The sequence below is a fragment of the Plasmodium chabaudi genome (assembly GCF_900002335.3).
Source record: "Plasmodium chabaudi chabaudi strain AS genome assembly, chromosome: 13".
NCBI lineage: Eukaryota > Apicomplexa > Aconoidasida > Haemosporida > Plasmodiidae > Plasmodium > Plasmodium chabaudi.
In genome coordinates, this window is record NC_030113.2 from 1,037,626 (window position 1) to 1,059,795 (window position 22,170).

The window sequence follows — 22,170 nt, forward strand, 5'->3', positions numbered from 1 at the left end:
ATATATTAGAATAAAAAAGTTGAGATGCTTGTAGATATATTTTTCCCCCTTAATATATTTAAGGGTATATTATATTTAACATTTCAAAATATAATATATAAATTATACAATAATTTTTATATATTCCTAAGTATAATTTTAAAACCCTAATGGTAATGATGTTATAAGTTATACTTCGTAAAAAACATGTTTTTAGTAATTCGCATTAAAAAAAAAAGGGGTTATAAAACATGAAAATAAGGAAAATTAGACTATTTAAAAACTTAACTAATTATCATGGAAAATTAATATAATAATGATCAAGGCCCTTCATTGTTTACTTTTTCTTTCCTTGTTTTTCTTTTCCTTTTCCTTGTTCTTTTAATTCTTTTTGTTTTTTAATCATTCCTTTTAAACAGTATTTTTGATTTCTAAAGAATTTTGGATCCAACTACGAAAGAAAGGAAAAACGGAAAATTATAAATACAGACAATGTATATACAAAAAGCACATTCGCAAAATCATTAATGATATACGACAACATAATATGCATATACAACGATGCTATAAAAATTGTTTTTAATATAATAATGAAATAGAGCTATAAGTAAATAAATTGTTGTTTGCTTATGAGCATACCCCTTTGCGTGACATAAATTTATGAGACTTGGGCTTCTTAATTCCATTTCTGTGTGCCTTTCTATTCTATATTTATAAAAAAAATAAAAAAGTATGATAAAAAATGTAAAACCATAGGGGAAACATATGCATATGATACTTTCATTCCATGAATATTAGCATGTGTATATGTATGCATTTATTTGAGAATATAAAACAAGCAATTTAAATTTTTCTATATAAAGTAAATGTTGATATATAATAGAAAAATTCAAGGATGTTTAATAAAAGGTAACTGAGATATGGCATATATATAAGTATATATTATTTTCATTTAAAAACGGAAAATAAACTAAAAACTTCGTTTAATATATTATGTTATTTACCTGATTATGATTGGTATGATTTTTTGACTTGGCCATCTTGAATTTATTTTTAAATAATATTATATTTTTTTGTAAAAAAATTAATGAAATGATTTTTGTATTTCAAAGTACAAAATTAATATTTCTTGAGAAAAACAAAAAATATTTTTTTTCCTGGTATTAAAAAGATATAACTTGTGACTATTAACTTGGTCAAAATAAATTTAAAAAAATATTTTATTATTTTTTAAGTTTACATAATAAATACTAGTAGTGTTTATACGCATATAATAATAGGGCTATACATTTTTTTCAATAAACCAAATTACCATAATAATATGGTTTTTTTATATATTGCTTGGATCTATATATTATTTTTTATATATATTATTGACTATATATATAATACATATTTTATATATTTTTCGTATTTATTATCATAATTGGCATAGTAAAATATTAATATATACGTTCATAGTATACCTACAAATAATACCATATTTTTCTTTGCACTTTAATCCCCTTTAAAAAAAAAACGGGAAAAAAAATATACCTTTACCCCGCAGCTTTAATAAAAAAAATATAGAGTCATATATTGAAAAAAATAAATATAATAAAGTCAAATAAATTTAAATAAAATAAATTAAAAAACATGTTTCATTTTTCTTATTAAAATAAATTAATATAATTAAGCAAATAATATAAAATTGCACTTTTTCCATTTTTATTTATAACATATTTTTGTAAAATTTAGTAACATATACAACGTGCTGCTATACATATTTCACACATATAAAAAGCTCGCAAAAAAAAATATAATAAATAATTGAATAATAATACTTATATAATCATATACAATTTTCCTGAATGTAAAAATATAATACGAAAATGACAAAAAGAAAAATATGGATACCAATAGAATCGAATCCCGATTCGTTGTATTTGTACTCTTGTAAACTTGGACAACAAAAGTTGAGTTTTGTAGACATTTATGGTTTTAGCAGCGATTTATTAGATATGGTTAATCTTGTTTTTTTTTAAATAAATAAAAATATATTAAAAATTAATGCATACAAATGTTGCAATTTCCTAATACATATATAATAACAACAAAAATAAAAAAAGTGCGTTGTCTTAACATATGGAACTAAACTAAATGGTTTATATATATTTTTTAATTTATATTAACAGATACCTAAACCTGTTCACGCAATAATATTCTTATATCCAATAAAGGATGATATGGTAATAATTAAAAGGTTTAATTTTTTTTTTATAAACCTCATCATTTTTTGTAATACTATATTTGTTCGTATTATTTCTCGTTTAAAAAGGATAATAACATTGGGTCAAGTCACATAAATACAACAAATGGTGATAGCGGCATTTGGTTCATAAAACAAGTAAAAAAAATTAATAAAATTAAAAATTTCCAATTTTAATATATGTATATGGCCATGCATGTATTAATAAATATGCTATATTTATAAAAACATTTTTTTATCTTCTTAAATTAAGACCGTCCCCAATTCTTGCGGTACTATAGCACTTTTGCATATGCTTGCAAATTTGAGGAATACATTTCCATTAGGTATAGATTTATTAATCGGCTTGTTTTATTCTTTTTGCCAACTATATAAATATACTATCATAAAGAATAATAATATACATGTGTATATCTTATTTCCCCATTTTAAGATAAAGATTCTGTATTGGACACATTTTTTACTAAAGTTGACCAACTAAAACCGGAAGGACGCGCAATGGTTTATTTTATTCATTCCATATTTCCTACATTTCCTACATTTCCTATATTTAATTTTATAAACCTTTTTTACTTAACAATTTTTTTAAAGGAATTTGAGAATAACGATATTATTGAACAATTGCACCATGAGTTTTCGGGAAGTGATTTAAATGCAGGAGAAAGTATTGATGTGAGGTTTATATTTTTTTTAATATACACAAAAATGACAACTTTATTCATTATATATTTACATATAATGTATTATTTATTTTTGCAACATTTAGGTTGACACACATTTTATTGCGTTCTTAGAAATAAATGGAATGCTAGTCGAATTGGTAAGCCAAAGAATTTTTTAGTGATACATTAAATAGTTTGCATATATTTTTTCATATTCATACATATGTGTGTATTTTTTTCGAATATAGGATGGAAGAAAAAATCACCCTATAATCCATGGCCAAACCACAAGTGCCAATTTTGTATACGTAATAATTTATTCAAGCAATAAGCAAATACAATAATATATAGACCTATTTATATGCTTCCCAAATTTTCATATTTCTTATTTTAGGATGCTGGAAAATTAATTCAAGATAACTTTATAAACAAGTATCAAGATTGCCACAGTTTTTCTGCCCTTGCAGTCGTACCAACTAATGTAGTGTAAATTTACTATCTTAAGTATATACTGCGATAAGTATCGGCAAAAGAATAGTAAACAAATTTATATACGCATATACATATCCATATTATTTTTTTTAGTTCAATGTGCAACTAAAAGTTTGTACATAATCATGTCTTCATGAAGTAAAGTTGCATTTTTTATTGATAAGCTTAATAATTTTTTATTAAACAATTCCAAAAAACATAACTAAAGGCTTATAAGCTTCATACATTTACACACAAATAAATAACTTTGTTAATATTTTCCATTTTAATTATATGAATAATATATGTACACTTCGTTTTGTATTTTATTTAAAAAATATCGCTATATATTAATAAGGGCAATCATACGTTTGAAAAAAAGGAAAAGAGAAAATGGTTTTAATTATTCTCATTTTTTATAGATATAAATAATAATGGTAAGATTATTTTTTTATATAAAGGCATAATGGTTAATTTGTTGTAATATAAAAAATAACGGAATATGGGGAAACGAAACAAAAAAAATTGAATATAAAATGTTATCATTTAATTGTTCTTAAATATAATTGCATGCACTAAATAAACTTATTGCAATATCAGCGTAATATATATATTTCAAAATGTGTATATAGATTAGCCTTACAGAACGATACGCAACCATTTCAGTTATTATTTTGGGTGCAACTTGTTAATGTAGCTTCCTGAACGATTGCAACCACTGCTAATAAAAAATATGCTTATAAATTTTAAAATATATTGATAAAATTTCATATGAGATAAATAATTAAATTTTTAATAAAATTTTTTTTAAAAATATTTAACGTGTGTATTATTTTTTTTTTGCCGTTTACGCTAGCTACTTAAAGCATTACACTTAAAAAAAAGGAATATTGGAATTAAAATGAAAAAAAAATGAAAACTAAAACTAAAAATAACAATATTCCCTATTTATAGAAATTTATAAAATTGTATTTTTTTGCATAACTCTGTTACATTATTTTTTTTTTTGGAAACGATATATAGCTTATTTGTCTATATATGTATCCTAATAAATATAAGCAACCATATATGCTTACATATGAATAATTCAATATATATTTTTTTGTGATAATACATGTATATATATATATGTATTATTTATCTATATATTTATTTAACAATTTTTTACATTCTGAAGGATTCGTCCTATTTCATAACCAATGGTTTCGCACTTTTATTAATTCGTTATTGCGCTCCCTTATTTTTTATTTTTGCATGGTTTGAATTTAAAGCGTTTATTTAAATTTATTTTCGATCTATTGGTGTATATCTATTTTTTTAATTTTGATTTTTCGTATTAACGATTTTATATTGTCATTGATATATACTACCTCCAAAAAAAAAAAATAATAATAAAATAATATATGAAAAAAGGTAGCCTATATTTTGCGCAATGAATAAAAATAAATTAAAAAATATATTGTATCCTATAAATATACTCATTTTAAAATATGAGATATTAAAAAATTGATTTCCACATACAAAGTCCTGTTGAATTTTTTTTCCATATCTTCATAATTTTTTATTATCTTATTTAGTATCCAAATTGTGTGCTAACAAAATACGGTGTAAAGGTGTTGTATTTATACTGGGTTACATTTGAAATTGTAGCACATTCTTATTTCTTGTTCATATTATTTTTTCTTGTTGTAATATATGTGTATGCTTGTGTGTACTTGCTTAGTAACATTTTGATTCTCGCTATTTTTCAATTATACATCAAACTTCCATTTAGTTATATTTTATTAAATGCCCTAATAGTTGTAAAATAATAATTTCCATATATTTTATTATACATTCTTAATATGGATTTTTTATACCTTACAAATATCCATATGCATATATGTTAATGTATAAATAGCCATGTGAAAGTTGTTGTGTATTATGAAATGTTTTTTTTAAATTGTACAATAGGTACAAAATTATAAAACCATGATTTCGTGTTACTATATTTGATATACGCATGCAAATATGCATGTGTGTGTTCATCCGTTTGCACTTTTTACAATCCAAAAAATTAAGTTGCAACATTTTTGGGCTTCATAATTTATGTGTATATGCTTCTTCTTCGATCCTTATTTTAATGTATGCCAATTTTTTATAAAATTTACATGCATATATATATGTATATACATTTTTAATTCGACATATAGCTTATATCTATATAATCGTTCATCTTACAGGTTTATGGTAATATAAAAGATTTATAAATAGATTTTATCTATCACTTAAATTGTATTTTACTTTTATTTATACTGCTTACCTGTTTATCCAAGTATATACATATATGCACCACCTATCGGTACATGGTATAGCCCAAACTTGTCTTTTTATCTATATAAAAAAACGATATATCTAATATACATCCTGATATTAACGATATCTTATTTTTGATTGAGATAATACTCACCGATCGGATAATAGCGCATTGTCTACAAATAGAATAAGCGTGATTAAATTTGTAACAATTCATATTTTTTATATTTTATTTATTATTTTTATTTTTTCAAAAATAGGAACATTGTAGAAGGCGCAGATGGTGTGATTTTTAAAATTGGCAAATATCCTCAATAAAGTGATATGGAATCATTTGAGAAAATATTTTCGAATTATTCCTTATAAATAAAAAGGTGCAACGGTTGTTTACTCCGTGCATTATATATACATAGATATATATATCGACCTAGCTATATGCGTATAAATATATACGCGTAAATATATACATATATATGCGAGCATATATATACATTCATATATTTTATATTCTTATACATGAACGTGCTCTATATGGCACACCCTAATTACCTACCCCCAAAAGAAACAGTGAAAATTCAATGTTCAGAAAATGAAGCAATTAAATGTATAAAAAATTTTCCGACAAAAAAGGGACAAATTTTTCAAAAGAAAAAAACAAATTCAAATTTGAATAGTTTGGATTATATAGAAAGGAATAAGTATGATGCAAAAGAAAATGAAAAAGTCAACGAAAAAGACAATGAAAAAGATAATGAAAAGGAACGTGGATACGTTGAAAATAAATTGAAGAGTGATGATAACAATAATATTGAGACTAATGAACATCACAAAGAGATGCTGTCCTATGATATTCTATTTCAACCATCTACAGACTCAACTAATGAGAAAAAAATCGATTACGCAAAAAAAAAAAGAAATGAACCAATTAATATTACTATCAATATGTGCAAGAAAAAACAAAAGGTTGATAATTGTGATAATAAAAATTTTGTAAAAAGACAATATGAAAATATGAATCAAACTTATAAAGAAAAAAATAATACACAGAATTATAAAACAAATATAAAAAAAAATGAAATGTTACAACATACCAATGGATTATACAGTTGGAATGAGGTTAAAAAAAATGAAAATTTGTCTTTAGTCAATAATATTGATAATTTCAAATCGGTTTTAGCTTATAATAGTAAACCAGTTGATGAGGCAATTCTAAATAATATAAATAAAACTGATGAAAATGTATTCCTCAAGGTTAATAAAAATTATAGTGATTCGGGTTATAATAGTAGCAACAATAGTAGTAATCCAAATATTGCGAAATATTTGATAGAAGATACAACTTTGAAAGAAAAAATAAACATATGCAATAAAAATGAAAAAATATTTTTAGATATAAAAAATTTAACATATAAGGATTATTTCGAGGAAAGTACAAGTAGGTCTACAAGTCGAAGTAATAGAAGCAGTAAAACTGATGGAGAGAATATAAACATTTGTTCGAGCAATTATTATTTTAAAGACATATCATGTGAAAGTAGTTACAAAGATGAAGATATAATAAGCAGAGTAAATTTAGATATACCAGATATTATAGATGATGATAAAATAACAAAAATACATAATGGCAAAAAAAAGGGTGAAAAACGAAAGAAGAATGATCATAATAATATTAAAAATAATATGATTAAGGAAAATAAATTGAAAGAAAAAAAAATGAACATAAAAAAAATTATCGATAGGAATGTATTAACTAACTTTATTGAATGTGTCAACAAGCAAACAAATGCTACTGAGTTTATTCCATTTAGAAAAATTTCAAAAGAAAACCAAAATACCAAAAAAATTCAAAAAAATGAAAATTCCCAAAATTCAACAAACACATTGCATAAAAAAGTTTCTCAAATTAATAAACTGGAACGAAACGCAAACACTATAAATACTCATGTTGAAAAAAAGGATATACAAAATAAATTAATGATAAATAAAGACATATCATTTATTAATAAATATAAAAAGGCTTTATTACCAATAAATAAAAATGAACATATACTTCATATGCCTTTACCTTCTCAAAATGGGTGCAAAAATGAGATTCTACAACCGGGTCAAAACAAATATATACCTACTAATAGAAATGTCGTCCCAAAAATAGAAAAAAAACAAGTAGACAAAAAAGTTAATTATAATGATCGTGATTTTCAAAAAGTAAAATTAAAAAGCATCTTATCATCACATAATAATTATGAAAGGTATGATAATAAAGCTGAAGAGAAACATAATGAAAAAGGTATTATAAACAAATCGAAAAATGAGGAAAGTATAAATGCCTTGGAAAAGCCATACACAAATTGTATGCCATCATTACTTTATGCAAATAAAAATAATCAAAATGAGGGTACAAAAACAGGGGTAAATTTATTACGAACAAATATCTCAAATAAAAAATATGGGCCTCATAATGAAAAGTTAAAAAGACAATATAATAAAATAAATTCTATAAATATTACTAGCCAAAAAAATGGAACCATAAATAAAAATTCTAAAAATTTACCAAACTGTAATAAAGATCAAAATTATGACGTCCCCAAAATTGATAATAACAACATGCCCACAATAAGTGACGATAATATTTCGAATAATTTTAAAGAGAGCTATGAATATTTAAAAAATTATTTTTACAAGCTGAATAAAACAAGTACAAGTATAAATGATTATTTTCTTAATCTTTTCTGCTACACATTTATGAAAAAAAAAAATCAAATGATGAATTCTAAACCGAGCACTGAAGATTGGGCTAATAATATACTACACAATTTTAACAGTAAAGAAAATACTGCTACCATTCTTAAACAAAGTGATATATCTTATTCAAACAAATTCACAAAAAAAGAACAAGATAAATCAAAAGTTGATAAGCATGATAATAATTCTATTTCTATGAGCAGACCAATCAAAGATACACATAATTTACTAAAAAATGAAAACTTATACAAGCATAATAATCCAATTGATAATAAAAAGAAAGACTCAGAAAATAATCCCCAAGTTGGGGAGGCATATCAGAAGAGCTTACCATATTGTAGAGACACTAAAAGCAAAGACATAATTAATAACCCCGTTTGTAAAAACACAAATAAGAACGATAGCATAGGAAAAAACAATAATAGTGCTTCTAATATAGAGAATAGTGAGATAAAAAATATTTTATACAGCTTTTATAATTATTTGAAATTAAAGGATTATATTATTCCTCATAATATTTATAATAATTCTGATAAAAGGGATATGAATGAAAATAATAGAAATAATAATAAGACTGATAATTACAAAAAAAGTTATAATGCTAAAGAAAATCACGATTTTATAAATATTTCTTACAATTTTATAGATGAGCACAAAAACTTAAATAATAACATAAGATATGACAACTTTTGCAACTATCATAAAAGAGAGTTAAATAATGATGATAATAAAAATAAAAATGCTCCCAAAGAACAGAATAACTATGATTCAGCAAGAAATGCTGTGGATATATCCAAACCTACAAACAAAGATATGCACAAAAATGGTTGTCTTCATTATTCTAACCATTTAAATCAATGTTTTAGTAAAGGGGGGAATGCCAACTGTTTTGATGGATGCCCTCATAGTTTCAATAAAAAAAATGGGGACAAAAAATTCAATCACATTTTCAAAGACAATAAAGTAAACTTTAGCAACGGGGCCTATTTTTACTTATTAAAAAATATAATAGAAAATTTAGACAGAGAGGAATTACAGAAATTAATGATTTGCCAAACTTGTTACATATTAAAAAAAATAAAAAATAAAATAACGCCTATTGATGTTATTTTAGATACCCAAATTTTATTTTATGACTGTAATAGCTATTTCAAAAAAAAAGGATGGATCGATGATGCCACTTCTAAAGAAAATAAAATTGAAACAAGTGAAAAATTCAACAAAAATAATTTCACAAATTATAATGAAAAATACAAAAATAACGGAAATTTATACTATTCTAATTATCAGCGGAATGAGTTACATAAAGGAAAAAATAATGTATCTTCTGTCAACCCTAATAATGATACAGTTGATCATTTAAATATGTCCAACAGTGTGCAGATGATTTATCAGCATCACCGTGAGAACAGCGATAATATCCAAAGCGATACGGTTTCTCTAGAAAACGGTGGTGATGCTACAGCTGCCACTACTGCATATATTACTCCTACTAAAAAAAATGTACAATTCTATAATATTGGAAACCGTGAAATTTCGAGAACGTCTACAACAACCTCTATTAGCCATAAAATGAGTGTTAATCATTTAAAACGTGATGAAATGAATGTAAAAGACAATGCAAACATGGATGATAATAAATATATAAATTCCGAACTAAATCATAGTTTTATTTAAGGAAATCCACGTCAATATTGTGGAACTAGAAATATTGCATAATATAAACTATTAAAAGTGTAAAACATTAAATCTAAAAGATGAGCATAAAAAAGCAGAAGACAGGAAAGGAAAAGCTATTTTTACAATGTTCCTCTTAATAATTTTGAAAAAAAATATAAATAACCAGCTCGTTGACGAAAGTACAACCATATAATGCTATACGAATGTGCAAAATAACATAATAATAAATTACAAAATATATAACACTGAAAAGGTGATAAAAATAACGACAAACTTAAATGTGGTAAAAATATATATTCCATTTAAATTTTATACAGGTGTTTACTACTTTTTTAAAAATATGTGAAAATGTCAAAATTGAAGATATTACCCTTCAAAAAAAAAGGAACAAAAAAGAACGAACATTTATTTTTATAATATATATATATATATATATATATACACCAATATATTCCATTTTTTGTTAAATTGTCATGTTTATTGTTTTATTAACATATAACTGATTTCAAAGTTTTTCGGTGTCCGTGTGTGAATGTCTTGTCAATTTCTTTGTACACACATATACATATATTGACCATATATATGTATATAGCAGTGTTGTTCTAAATATAAATGCTATTTGTGTAGAATGGAAAAATTTTCCACCTTTTTAATTTTTTCTGGCATATAAATAAAAAATTATAAAAAAAATTCAGTACTTTTAAAAGAAAATATATTTATACATAAGTTTTCCTATGTATAATTTGAATGGTTTATTCTTTTATTAATAAATTTATATTCACACAAAAAAAAGAAAAAACGGAAAAAATATGCACAATGTTTTTGATTTGTTCTTAATAGTTTAATATTATAAAATTGTAAATAATAACAAACAAATAAAAAAGGTAGCACATTTCGATATGGTTTTACTTTACAATAAATTTACATACATTGTTTAAGTTCATAATTTACATTTATTATTTTGTAAATTATTACATTTTTTTTTTTCTTTCATTTTTTTTCCTTATTTTGGCTATTTATTTGGATATAAATTCTGAACTGTTCATTTTTTTAAGTAGAACTTTTCTATTATTTTGTGCACATATTTATATAAAGTTTATTATGCTTTGTGTAAACAATTTATAAATGTTTTTCCTATGATTATAACAAAAAATAAAACCCAAATAAATAATTTTATTTTTTATGAATGTTCTTTAGTGTTGATTAATTCTGGAGTTTATTTTAATTTCACTCTTTTAATTATTAGCAACTTTTCTGTTTAACCTATTTTTTATGCTCCATATGTTATTTTACGTTGTTTGATCATATTTGATTTGCTTATGATTTTTATTATATAATTTTGAGAGTTATAAATTTCTTAAACTTTTCCATACTATAATTTTGTAATTTTTCGATACGCATTTTACACACATTTTTTTAAATATATTTAACTCTTTTTTTTTTTTAATTTTCAAAATGGGAAACAGCTTGTGTTGCATTAACGACTTCAAAAACAACAAATCCAATATAGATATATATGCATATCCCAGCCAAGAAAAATATGATGAGTATGAAAATTGGACATTAGAAACATGGATAGATAAATATAAGAATGGTAACACAATTAGAGTAGCATTTCCTGATGGAAATGAAATTCAATGTTATTTTAAAATTTTTTTAAATGAGAAATGCTTTGAACTATCCTTAGATAATAAAGTTCGTGTTATAAAATTTAATGATATTAAGTGTGTACTTCACAGAAATAGTTGTGAGTCATTATTAGAATCAGAACAAAATTTATTAAAATCACCTAAGGTCATAGGAATTCGATTGATTAGTACACTTAAAGCTATTGCCTTTGCAATGGATAGTCCTGGAGAGGAAAGAATGTTTTACGAATTTATAAAAAAATATTGCTTAACTGCTTAAGAGTGGAGTGCACAGAAAATAATATCCTCACACATTACAGTGGTGTCCAAATGGTGAATCAAAACAAAAAATTCTGACTATGAAACTGTCATATATTAATGAAAAATTTAAAAAGGCATGCCTTCAATAATTAAATCGTTCAAAGAATATAAATTAAAGACAAAAAATAAAGGAGGCAAAACAAGCGTAAATTCAATTTAGCGTAAAAGATTTGTTTCGCCTACCTATATTATTATACAAGAAATGCATATGAACAAATGCGTGTTTGCAAAATGCATATAAAATACTTATATCATATATAGCTAACAGTTGTGTTCATTTTTGTTTTACATAATTCGAGAGATTTTTAATATCCCAATATATTAGATAAGCATTATTTGCTTATCATCATTATTATTATTTTTTTTATCATTATATCTAATTTATATTTGTTCTATTGACTTGCATAGTTTTATATGCATTATTTTATTTTTTCCTATCCTTATTATTTGTCTTATTTGATATTACTTATATTATCAGTATGTATTATATCCAATTTTTAAATTATGAATTACCTTAATTTAAATTTCTATAAACTGGAAATTTTAATTTTTTCCCGATTATTATAAATAAAAATAACATATTACACATAATAGAATGTTTTCGTATTTTTTTTATTGTTTTAATTTTTCTTATTAACAAAAATGAAAAGATAAAGATGGTGTTTTCACACCCTAAACAAATTAACCCAATTTAAATTCGAACATATTTTGCATTGCTATATAAATGATTTAATATTGTGTGTTGATCACAATAATGGCTTATATTACATGCACATAAACTTGTGCAATTATTTTATTTTTTTACAATATTAGGTTATTCTATATAATATACAAGTTTACCACTTATTAATTATTGAATAATGTTAATATCTTAAAAATTGTAATATTATTATAATACGTATTCATAACATAAATCTACATAAATATGAAAAAAAATTCATTAAACTATCTGAAAATGCAGGAAAAAATTACTATTAATATGCAATTAGAAATATAATTTTTTGTGTAAAAATGAAACATCCTTGGATACTTCTCCAGTTTTTTTATTAATTGGGTCTAAGAACCTAAAATTGGAGGTAACAAAAATAAAGGTATATGTGAATCACGCCAATATATAAAGGAAGCCGCCATAAATATGCAATTAAATATAAATATAAGAAGATCATATAGTTAAAGATCAATCGAAACAATATTTTTGAAATGCCATTTTTATTTTCATAATTTTATTCATTTGGTGATAAGAATAGCTATATAATAAATAAAACTTACTTATCTCTAAATACTTTTCCTAGTTTTTTAACTTCCTTCTTTTTATTTTTTGACCTTAAAAGTTCATCGGATGCTAAACTTTTAATGTCAAAATCATTAGCAACTTGGTATCTAAACAGAAAACGAATGAAAAAATATATTAGAAAATATAAACGAGGTTGTTGGAAGAGGGAAAATTATATCATATAAATATTTTTTTGCTTATATAGCCATATATATATGCATAATGCAAATTTTATATGTTTTAAAGTACCTAGTAGGTAGGATGTGGTTAACATTAATGTATTTTACAAAGGCTTTAACTTTTGATCTCTTTACAATCTTTCTTTTGGACATTTTTTTTGAAACTTTTAATGGATGTTTTTCGATTCCAGCAACTAAGCAATAGCTGTAAGGTCTTTCCCTTGTTTGGCCTTCATAGGTATTTATTATAATAGCCTTTTTACCAGCTCTTCTTCCATTTAGCATTATAACAACTTTTCCTGGCTTAAGTCTGTAAAAGGTAAACGCATATAATTATAGTTTATAATATCAGTATTATAAAAAAAAATAATAATAACAAAATAGCAGCCATTCTACAACGAAGGTATCAATAGTAACTATCTTTTGCATATCAATTATGAATAATCCCATTCATGTTCCACGCAAAAAAAAAAAAAAAAAAAACTTATAAAAATTCAAGCATAATCCATTATATATTATATACATTTTATATGATAATTACAACATAAAAATAAATGTAATATGAATAACTTACAATTTTCCCATTTTGACGAATTGTTTTATAGGATAATAATTGGTTTCTTTCTTTTTTAAAGATACTTGAAAAAGTAAAATGTAATTAGCAAAGGCTTGGTTCCTTTTTTATTTACAAATTTTTTTTATATTAAAAAAATTAAAAATTAATGTTCTTTCGTTTTTAAATTATGAAATAAAAATTTGAAAATATATTTCATATATAGTTTTCAAAAAAATAAGTGAAATGCAGTAAATAATTCGGATATATATATGGAACTGCTTTTTTATATATATTCACGAAAATAAATAGGCGTATAAAAATGGTCAAATTATGCATAATAAGCATATTTATATATAATACATATAATAAATATATAGAAAAATATATATAGAAATATGTATATAATATTATACATGTTTACATATATGCTTAATAGGCAATGTTTATTTGTATTTTTTTTTACGGGAATATTATTTGCGATAGAGTTGAGGGGATAATCAAAATTACAAAGAGGGCAATATCAAAAAAAAAAAACAACAAAAATATAATAATATTATTAATAAAAAAATTCATAAAATATATAAGGTTATTTCTCATATATAATAGTTAACTATTTATATGCTTAATTAATATAATAAAATTTTTATAAAAATTTATATTTGAAATAATTATTTATTTCCATTAACACAATAAAAATAAAATAGCCTATTGAAAAGTTAAGGCCTTTAAAAATGGGTATAAAATATTTTATTAGTATGCATTATTTATATCATAATGATATTATGGCTGTATACAACATATTTAGTAACATAGTACATAAGATTATTTTCCGAGGAATAAATACTTATTAGCTAATTAAATATATGAAATTATATAATGATTATTTGGGCATTCTCAAAAAGTTAAAAATAAGGTTTTTTAAGTGTAAAAATATGTGCTATATATATATACAATTAATTATGCATATAGAAAAAATATAATGCTTAAAAATGTATTTTTTAAATGCACATTTCACTTATATTTTAGTTCTTTACTAAAATAATAATAAATGAAATGTAAATAATAAACATTCCCCTATATGTATTTTCCACTAAGAAAAAAATATGTATAATAGAAAAGAGGAAGACAAAAAATATATTATAAACATAAAATAAAAAAAAGTTACATCCTTTTTGCAAACTTTATAAATAGAAAACAATATTTCTTTATCCATAAAATGGTGTTAAACAAAAACAAAATTATTAATTATTAATCATTTAATAAAATAGCTATTTTTTCTTCCCCTCAAATGTCGTTGATATACTGAAAGTGCTTCATCATATCATCAACTGGTTTTCCATTTGAGTCTAACAAAAACAATTCGAAACAACCATCACATACATATGATGGATTTTCTTTGAATAAATAACTATCTATAATAATTTTTTGTGCTATATTTTTGTGGCAACATATACAATATTTTGTTGCAATATTCGGTTTAAAAGTTCGAATTGGATATTGAGAAATATCTTTATCTCTAAACTTATTATATTGTCTTACATTACTAAAAACAATTCTATGTTCACAATTCCCTTGATGTAAAAAACAACATTTTTTGTATAAAGGAATTTTTATATCTTTAAGAACTGCTTTATCTTGGTATATTTTATAAGGGTGTTTAAGAAAATCATCTAAGTTACTATTACTACTAGATGAAGCAGTGGATGAAGATATATTTTTTCGATTTTTATAAAAATTAATTATAGATGTTGAATAATCCAATGCATCTTTATCTCTTACATCTGGATATAGAATACCATCAATGTAATATACAGATCCTGAAAATTTTGGCATACCATAATTTGAAGTATCAAAGCAGAAAAAAACATCTGTTAAATTCGCTAGTGTCTGTGTTGATAATATTTCAAATTCGGCTATTTTTATACCTCGAATTGGATGATAAAAAGAGACTGAAATTATAAAAATGTCACTAGATGAAAGACATTTCAATTGTTTTGTATTTAAAACTAGAAATGGTTCTTGTGCGTAAAATGTGTCAATAGTATTTTGATTTATATACAACGATTTTAATATAGTATTATTAAAATCGCATACCAATTTAAATGTTTTTGACATTGTTTTTTTTTTTAATTTTGATATAATCTGATATTTACTAAATGTATTTTCTTCTATTTTTGGTAGCCAATCTAAATAGCATTTTGTCCTGTTCAATACTTTTCTTTTTTTAGAATTATTTGCTACTTTTTTTAATACATTTAAATCAATTTTATGTTGCCAATTATTACAATTATAATATACTACGTGATTAATAATCTCACTAACATTTGGAGTACGCACACCTGATAATAATACTTTTATTAAATATTTGTAAAACTTTGTTTTTATTTTATCATTATTTTCACAATTTTGAACATTGACTAGTGGATCTTCTTCGTTTTCCTCTTTCTTTTCTTCCTTCTCTTCCTCACAACAATTTTCCGCTTCTTTGGAATGATACCCCATTTTGAGCCTTTGTTTTATTTTTTTGCATTCTTCTTCAAACTCTTTTATGTCAACAATTTTAGGTGTAAATGCTTTTGGAGTTGTGTGGTATATCCATTCCATTTTCAGTTCCTCTTTTATATGAATATTATCAAACTTTTCAAAAAGATGAACATTTTTTTTTATTTCATTTTTATTTGTTACTACTGTATCGATAGAATCAATTACAGAAAATGCTGATTCTTTGTTAGTAAAATCATCGAATTCGTCATCATTTTCTTTATTTTCATTTGGAAAATTATTACTACTACTATGAGTATTACTGTTGCTTATGATTCCTATACTGTCCGTTTGGTTATTATTATTATCTTCATTTTTTCCAACAATATTTTTGAGATATTTCATAAACAGTTTCTCATTTTCACTTTCACTTTCATTTTCGTTTTCATTTATTACACTTTCGAGGTCATCAATTTGTTTTTTATTTTTTGTTTCGTTTTTTTCATTATCCCTCTCTTTACCATTCCCTTCCCCATTCTTTAACTTATAAAAATCATATTCATTTGTCTCAAACAAAAGATTTATAGGGAAATGCGGAATTGGCAAATTAAATGAACTATATTTTCTTTCATCCATAAAAAATATGAACAAATTACAGATACAAAAAGAAAGTATACTATTTAGCTAGTTACCACTATCGCTCAAGAAATGTATAGAGGGGAAAGGTGTGGTAAATAAATACCCAATTTTGAAAAAAATATATAAATAAAATGGGAGAAAAAAAAAAAAAAATTAATAAATGGCAATATTAAAAAAAGCGGAACCAATACAAAAAATCGTATATAATAACGAGCAAATCATTTAGTTTTGTTTTCGTTTTTTCGGCTTTTTCTTTTTATAATAAAAAGAATGCTTATATGCACCACAAACTTTTGTTTTTCTCAAAAAGGTATAAGAAAAAATAATAAAATTAAAAAAATTAATTTCCTCTAAATTGTACTAATATACACAATTTCAAGCCCACAATTATATCCATAGATACACAAATTGGCCTTCAAAATGTGGGATGGAACTTTCTTAGGACAATTCGGCTGTGTGATTATTTATGTGTAAAGCTTTAAAATATTCAAACTGATTTATTATTCATATACATATATATTTCGATTAAATACTTAGTTTGAAAAACATAAAAAATGAAAATAAAAAGCGGAATAAATAAAATGTGATATTGATACCTACGATTTAATTAGCTTCATAAATGATATACATTCTAAGGGAAGAATTTTAATTTTTGTATTATACCATTATGAAAGAATAAAAACGAGAACAATGGAATATTGAAGCAAACACATATTTAGAAAAATGAACTTGAAATTTCATTTTATTTTTTTAATAGTATACTATACTTATAATATTAGTGATGCCTTTAAAATAAAACCAATACAAAAAACTCCATTTCGTTATGAAAGAATAAAACCACTGAGAAAAGTCACAAGAGTTTACAACAATGTAATGAAACAAGAAAAATATATATGCATTATGTTGTAACTTATTTATATGTGAAACTTTCAAGAGTCTTTCTTATTTTATGATAATATAAAGAACAGAAAAAATGTTTACAAAATATTTGATTATTATTAAACCATTTTTCATATATGTTCCCCTTATTTATTTCATTTTATAGGAAGAAAAGGTTTATAGCGGCCTAAAAGAGCTAGATATTATAAAGAAGTGGCAAAACAATTATCACCTTCGTATTGTTTTGGATTCATACTTTTCTGATCATTTACAAAAAGCTGTTTTAAATATTAAAGAAAAAATTAGTCAATACCCACAGTTTATTATTTCTGGACCAATTCCAAAAAAAACGATAAGAAAACGGTAAACAAAAATGGGCATGCTATTACTATCTCAGTTACTATTTCATCTATTTATCCAGTTTAGTATGTTACTAATTTGAGAAAATCTTCTTTTCCATTTTGTTTATGCAGATTTACTTTCTTAAGATCACCTCATGTTGACAAGGACAGCAGAGAACAATTTGAAATAAAACAGTATGGCTGCAAATTAGACATTTTTTTAAATTCTTCAATTAGTTTAAAAAACAATCAATGTAAGTAACAAACATAATATGATCATACTTGTGTGCAAGTTTCCTTTGAATAAGAACAAGACATCACAACTTATTTATGCATAATTAAATATATACATCCTTACTTTTTTATGTTTCCTTTTTTGAATAGTCACTAATTTTTTATCAGTAAAGCTGCCTCGTTTTGTTGGATTTGAGTACTACTTTGAAGAAAATTATAAGGGCTTAAAAAAAGAGGACCTTAAAAATTTAAAAAAAAAAAAATACGTTAGTAAATATTATACTAATGTATTAAATGCTAAGGAAAAAAAAAAGTATGTGGATTTATTATTAGAAAATTCTAAATATATGAATGTAAGACTACCAAGAAATTTTTTTGACTTATACAAATACCCTTTAGAGATACTACAACATTATTACAAAAAGTAAGTATATCATTTTATAGCTATTTGTTTAACATATTTTGTGTGCAAATAAAATTGTGTATACTATTTTTAATTAGTGTGCTTATATTTTTTGTCCTTTTCTTTCATTCGCTTTTTTATTATTTTTTATAGGACTATGGAAAAAAAAAAATGGTACCACGAAAATGAAGAGCTAATGAAAAAAATTGAGTCTCTTTCTTTTGATTAGCTAAGTATATCCAAAATAAAAATGGAAACAATAAACACGTTTGATCATATCTTATCATGATATTTTGCTGACTAAATGGAATAATTAATTTGGGTTTTTCATTTTTTACAACATCAGCAAATAAAAATAACAAAAATAAATATCCAAATAGTTATAAAAAATTCGAAAAAAAAATAATGAATCACTATACTACCACTGAATTCTTTAACATGTACATAATTTCACACAAAGGTGTAATTACGATTTTACAAATAAACCAAAACCTGTATGCAAATATTTTTCATATGCTATTCTACAAACAGGAATTGTAAAATAAAATTTTTTTTAAATTATTTAAAAAACAAATAAATAATGTATTAATAGAACAATGATGATACACACGACATATGAATTGAACCATTCTGATAATACTAGATCAATAACATGAGCTTATAAAATAATCGTATTTTTTCATACCTTTTATTTTTTTTTTTTTTCACATTTTTTCTATATTAAATTTTACTTAATATAGTTTATTTTTTTTACAATGTTTATCCAGTTTTAATAATGTGTATATTTAATAAATTCCAATAAATTTCAAAAGTTATATTTTTTTTGTTCTTTTCTTTGTATATTATTTTTTTCTTCCAAATAATAGCCATTATTTATTTATCTTTGTCAAAAAAAGATGAAAGATGAAATAAGAACTAGCTATAATTTTTCAGTTAAAAATGTAAATTTTTTTAAAAATGCATTAGCTTTATTGAATGTTGACGATAATAAAAATAGTATGAAATCCAAAAAATCTACAAATAATAATGTAGAATTGGACAACTATATTTTATTTAATTTATTTTATGAGGGTCTAATGCTTAGAAGTTTATCTAAGTGCAAGCAAATATATTGTTTTTTATTTATAGATTCAAATTGTTTTGCTAGTTATAACATTTTTGAAAACGAAGAAATTGGAACGAAACTTAAAAAAAATGAAAATAATAATGTAAAAAAAAAACGACCAAATATATATAATAATGCAAAATATTATGATGAAAATGAATCAATAAGTATTAATTCCGATGATTTATTTACAACACATGTTATAGACAATGAAAATAAAGAAGTAATTAAATTAAAATCGGTATCACCATTTAAAGTCCAATATACTGAGAATGAGAAAAATGAATATTATATTAGAAAAAAAATATATCAAATGGATAATACAATAAAAAATTCTGTTGAATTTCTTGTGTCTCCATATAAATTATTAAGCGCATTAGAATTTTTAAATCCGGTTATATTAAATATTAAATTTGATTACATAGACAGAAAATTAATTTTACATTTAACTGATGAAGATGGTGATACATCAGAAACTTTTATAAGTATAATTGTAGATTATTATTATCAAATATGTAAATTAGAAAAGCATACATTTTTAAATAATGATTATACTTACTTTATTTTGCAATCAACCATTTTTTCATTCTATCTAGAATATTTAATTAGACACAGCGATGACCATATTACTTTTCATATAAGCCCTTATGTGGATGATAAAACGTCAATTCTCAAAATTGTAAATATTTAACATTACATGAGCACTTGCTTTGTTAAAATAAAGCTTACATAGTAGACGCAGAGAGCTTTATTTATAATATTAAAATCGATGCCCATTTAACACTCCTCGAATTTATTTAACTATATCTGCATACATATGCATTAACCTTTTTTATAGGAAACGAAGAATAAAAATTATCAAAGGTCAGTTAACTTAATGCCAAAAGAAAATTTCGAAGATTTTAAAATCATAGCAGAACAAAAGTAATATTTCCTACATACGTATATATTAAGAAGCATATAATGTAATTTTACATTTTTCAAGTGGTTTTTAACTTTTTCGTTCTCTATTCATTGTCTTTTTTTTCAGATTTAGTTATAGAGTGCGAGATTTGTCGAAAATTCCACAAGCCCTAAGTAATTATATATGCATTTGTGTTATAATATATAGCGTGCTCAATGCCGAATTGAATATACCTTTTTTTCACAACATTTGTATATATATTATATCGATTCTCTTATTAATTTTTTATCAGATATAAGTTCTTATATTAGATTGGACATTCAAGAGAATGGGGTGCTGCGTCTTCAGTTTACTTTAAAGTAAATAAAAATGTATATAAACATACACATGCCTATGTATCATTACTTAATATCTAAATTTCAAAACTTTTTATATGCCTATTTTTTATTGTTACATTTGCAAAATTTATGTAAGCATGGCTAGTTCGTGTGCACAATGGATATATGAAGGAACTGCTTTTGCCACTATTTTATTTTTTATTTATCGAAGCCTTTTGTAAATATAATAATTTGTTACATTGTTAATTTTAATATAGTATATCCTTTTTATACTATTTTTTTACATTTTGAAACATTTTTTATTTTATTTAGCTATTTCGATTTTTTTTTTTTTTAAGGGAATACAATATGAATGGAACTCACTTGTGTTATTTTGTGCAACCCGCTCTCGAAACAAATTCGATTACATTTTTATAATTTGTATAGGGGAATATTATCATAACATATGCATTTATTATATGTTTGCATTTTTTTTTGTAAATGCTATATATCCATGATTGCGTTCGCTGAATAATACTATAATTACAATTATATATTTCTTCCAAAATATTAATGAATACAAACATAAAAAATTGAAATCTTTTAAATATATATCCTTAAACATACACCTAAAAAACGCACACAATAATATTTAAGAAAAAGTAGCCAAACACTAGTATAGTATATATATACATTAATACATATTTACACTCACCGCTTTTGTACGGGATTATTCCAGCTCAGATATATTTATTTTTGTAAACATGTAATGTATTTCCACTCGAAATATGCATTTATGTCTTACTAAATTTGTGCTTGTTTACTTTTTTAAG

At 23.3% G+C, this 22,170-nt stretch overlaps 8 protein-coding genes across 8 annotated transcripts; 5 read left to right on the plus strand and 3 right to left on the minus strand.

Moving 5' to 3' along the window:
- Positions 1 to 316: 316 nt before the first annotated feature.
- PCHAS_1327300 (60S ribosomal protein L29, putative) lies at positions 317 to 1,019 on the minus strand (the record flags this gene model as incomplete). Its single annotated transcript, XM_016799227.1, has 3 exons — positions 317 to 430; positions 619 to 684; positions 984 to 1,019. The coding sequence occupies 3 exons, from the start codon at positions 1,017 to 1,019 to the stop codon at positions 317 to 319; spliced, it is 216 nt and encodes a 71-aa protein (XP_016654546.1).
- An 831-nt stretch (positions 1,020 to 1,850) lies between these two features.
- On the plus strand, positions 1,851 to 3,379 carry PCHAS_1327400 (ubiquitin carboxyl-terminal hydrolase isozyme L3, putative; the record flags this gene model as incomplete). Its single annotated transcript, XM_016799228.1, has 9 exons — positions 1,851 to 1,982; positions 2,154 to 2,207; positions 2,297 to 2,365; positions 2,481 to 2,553; positions 2,661 to 2,728; positions 2,819 to 2,899; positions 2,994 to 3,047; positions 3,138 to 3,197; positions 3,284 to 3,379. 9 exons carry the CDS (start codon positions 1,851 to 1,853, stop codon positions 3,377 to 3,379), a joined length of 687 nt encoding a protein of 228 aa, XP_016654547.1.
- A 2,792-nt stretch (positions 3,380 to 6,171) lies between these two features.
- Positions 6,172 to 10,074, plus strand: PCHAS_1327500 (conserved Plasmodium protein, unknown function; the record flags this gene model as incomplete). Its single annotated transcript, XM_737252.2, has 1 exon — positions 6,172 to 10,074. The coding sequence occupies one exon, from the start codon at positions 6,172 to 6,174 to the stop codon at positions 10,072 to 10,074; it is 3,903 nt and encodes a 1,300-aa protein (XP_742345.2).
- Positions 10,075 to 11,532: 1,458 nt separating this feature from the next.
- Positions 11,533 to 11,985, plus strand: PCHAS_1327600 (inner membrane complex sub-compartment protein 3, putative; the record flags this gene model as incomplete). Its single annotated transcript, XM_734301.1, has 1 exon — positions 11,533 to 11,985. One exon carries the CDS (start codon positions 11,533 to 11,535, stop codon positions 11,983 to 11,985), a length of 453 nt encoding a protein of 150 aa, XP_739394.1.
- Positions 11,986 to 13,011: 1,026 nt separating this feature from the next.
- On the minus strand, positions 13,012 to 14,063 carry PCHAS_1327700 (60S ribosomal protein L27, putative; the record flags this gene model as incomplete). The annotated part of the gene is made up of 4 exons (XM_016799229.1): positions 13,012 to 13,090; positions 13,296 to 13,406; positions 13,549 to 13,788; positions 14,053 to 14,063. 4 exons carry the CDS (start codon positions 14,061 to 14,063, stop codon positions 13,012 to 13,014), a joined length of 441 nt encoding a protein of 146 aa, XP_016654548.1.
- A 1,255-nt stretch (positions 14,064 to 15,318) lies between these two features.
- Positions 15,319 to 17,151, minus strand: PCHAS_1327800 (snRNA-activating protein complex subunit 3, putative; the record flags this gene model as incomplete). Its single annotated transcript, XM_737092.1, has 1 exon — positions 15,319 to 17,151. The coding sequence occupies one exon, from the start codon at positions 17,149 to 17,151 to the stop codon at positions 15,319 to 15,321; it is 1,833 nt and encodes a 610-aa protein (XP_742185.1).
- Positions 17,152 to 17,877: 726 nt separating this feature from the next.
- Positions 17,878 to 19,240, plus strand: PCHAS_1327900 (apicoplast ribosomal protein S10 precursor, putative; the record flags this gene model as incomplete). Its single annotated transcript, XM_016799230.1, has 5 exons — positions 17,878 to 18,024; positions 18,200 to 18,396; positions 18,507 to 18,628; positions 18,759 to 19,032; positions 19,165 to 19,240. The coding sequence occupies 5 exons, from the start codon at positions 17,878 to 17,880 to the stop codon at positions 19,238 to 19,240; spliced, it is 816 nt and encodes a 271-aa protein (XP_016654549.1).
- Positions 19,241 to 19,907: 667 nt separating this feature from the next.
- PCHAS_1328000 (conserved Plasmodium protein, unknown function) lies at positions 19,908 to 21,775 on the plus strand (the record flags this gene model as incomplete). Its single annotated transcript, XM_016799231.1, has 5 exons — positions 19,908 to 20,795; positions 20,955 to 21,040; positions 21,147 to 21,193; positions 21,313 to 21,379; positions 21,697 to 21,775. 5 exons carry the CDS (start codon positions 19,908 to 19,910, stop codon positions 21,773 to 21,775), a joined length of 1,167 nt encoding a protein of 388 aa, XP_016654550.1.
- Positions 21,776 to 22,170: the final 395 nt, after the last annotated feature.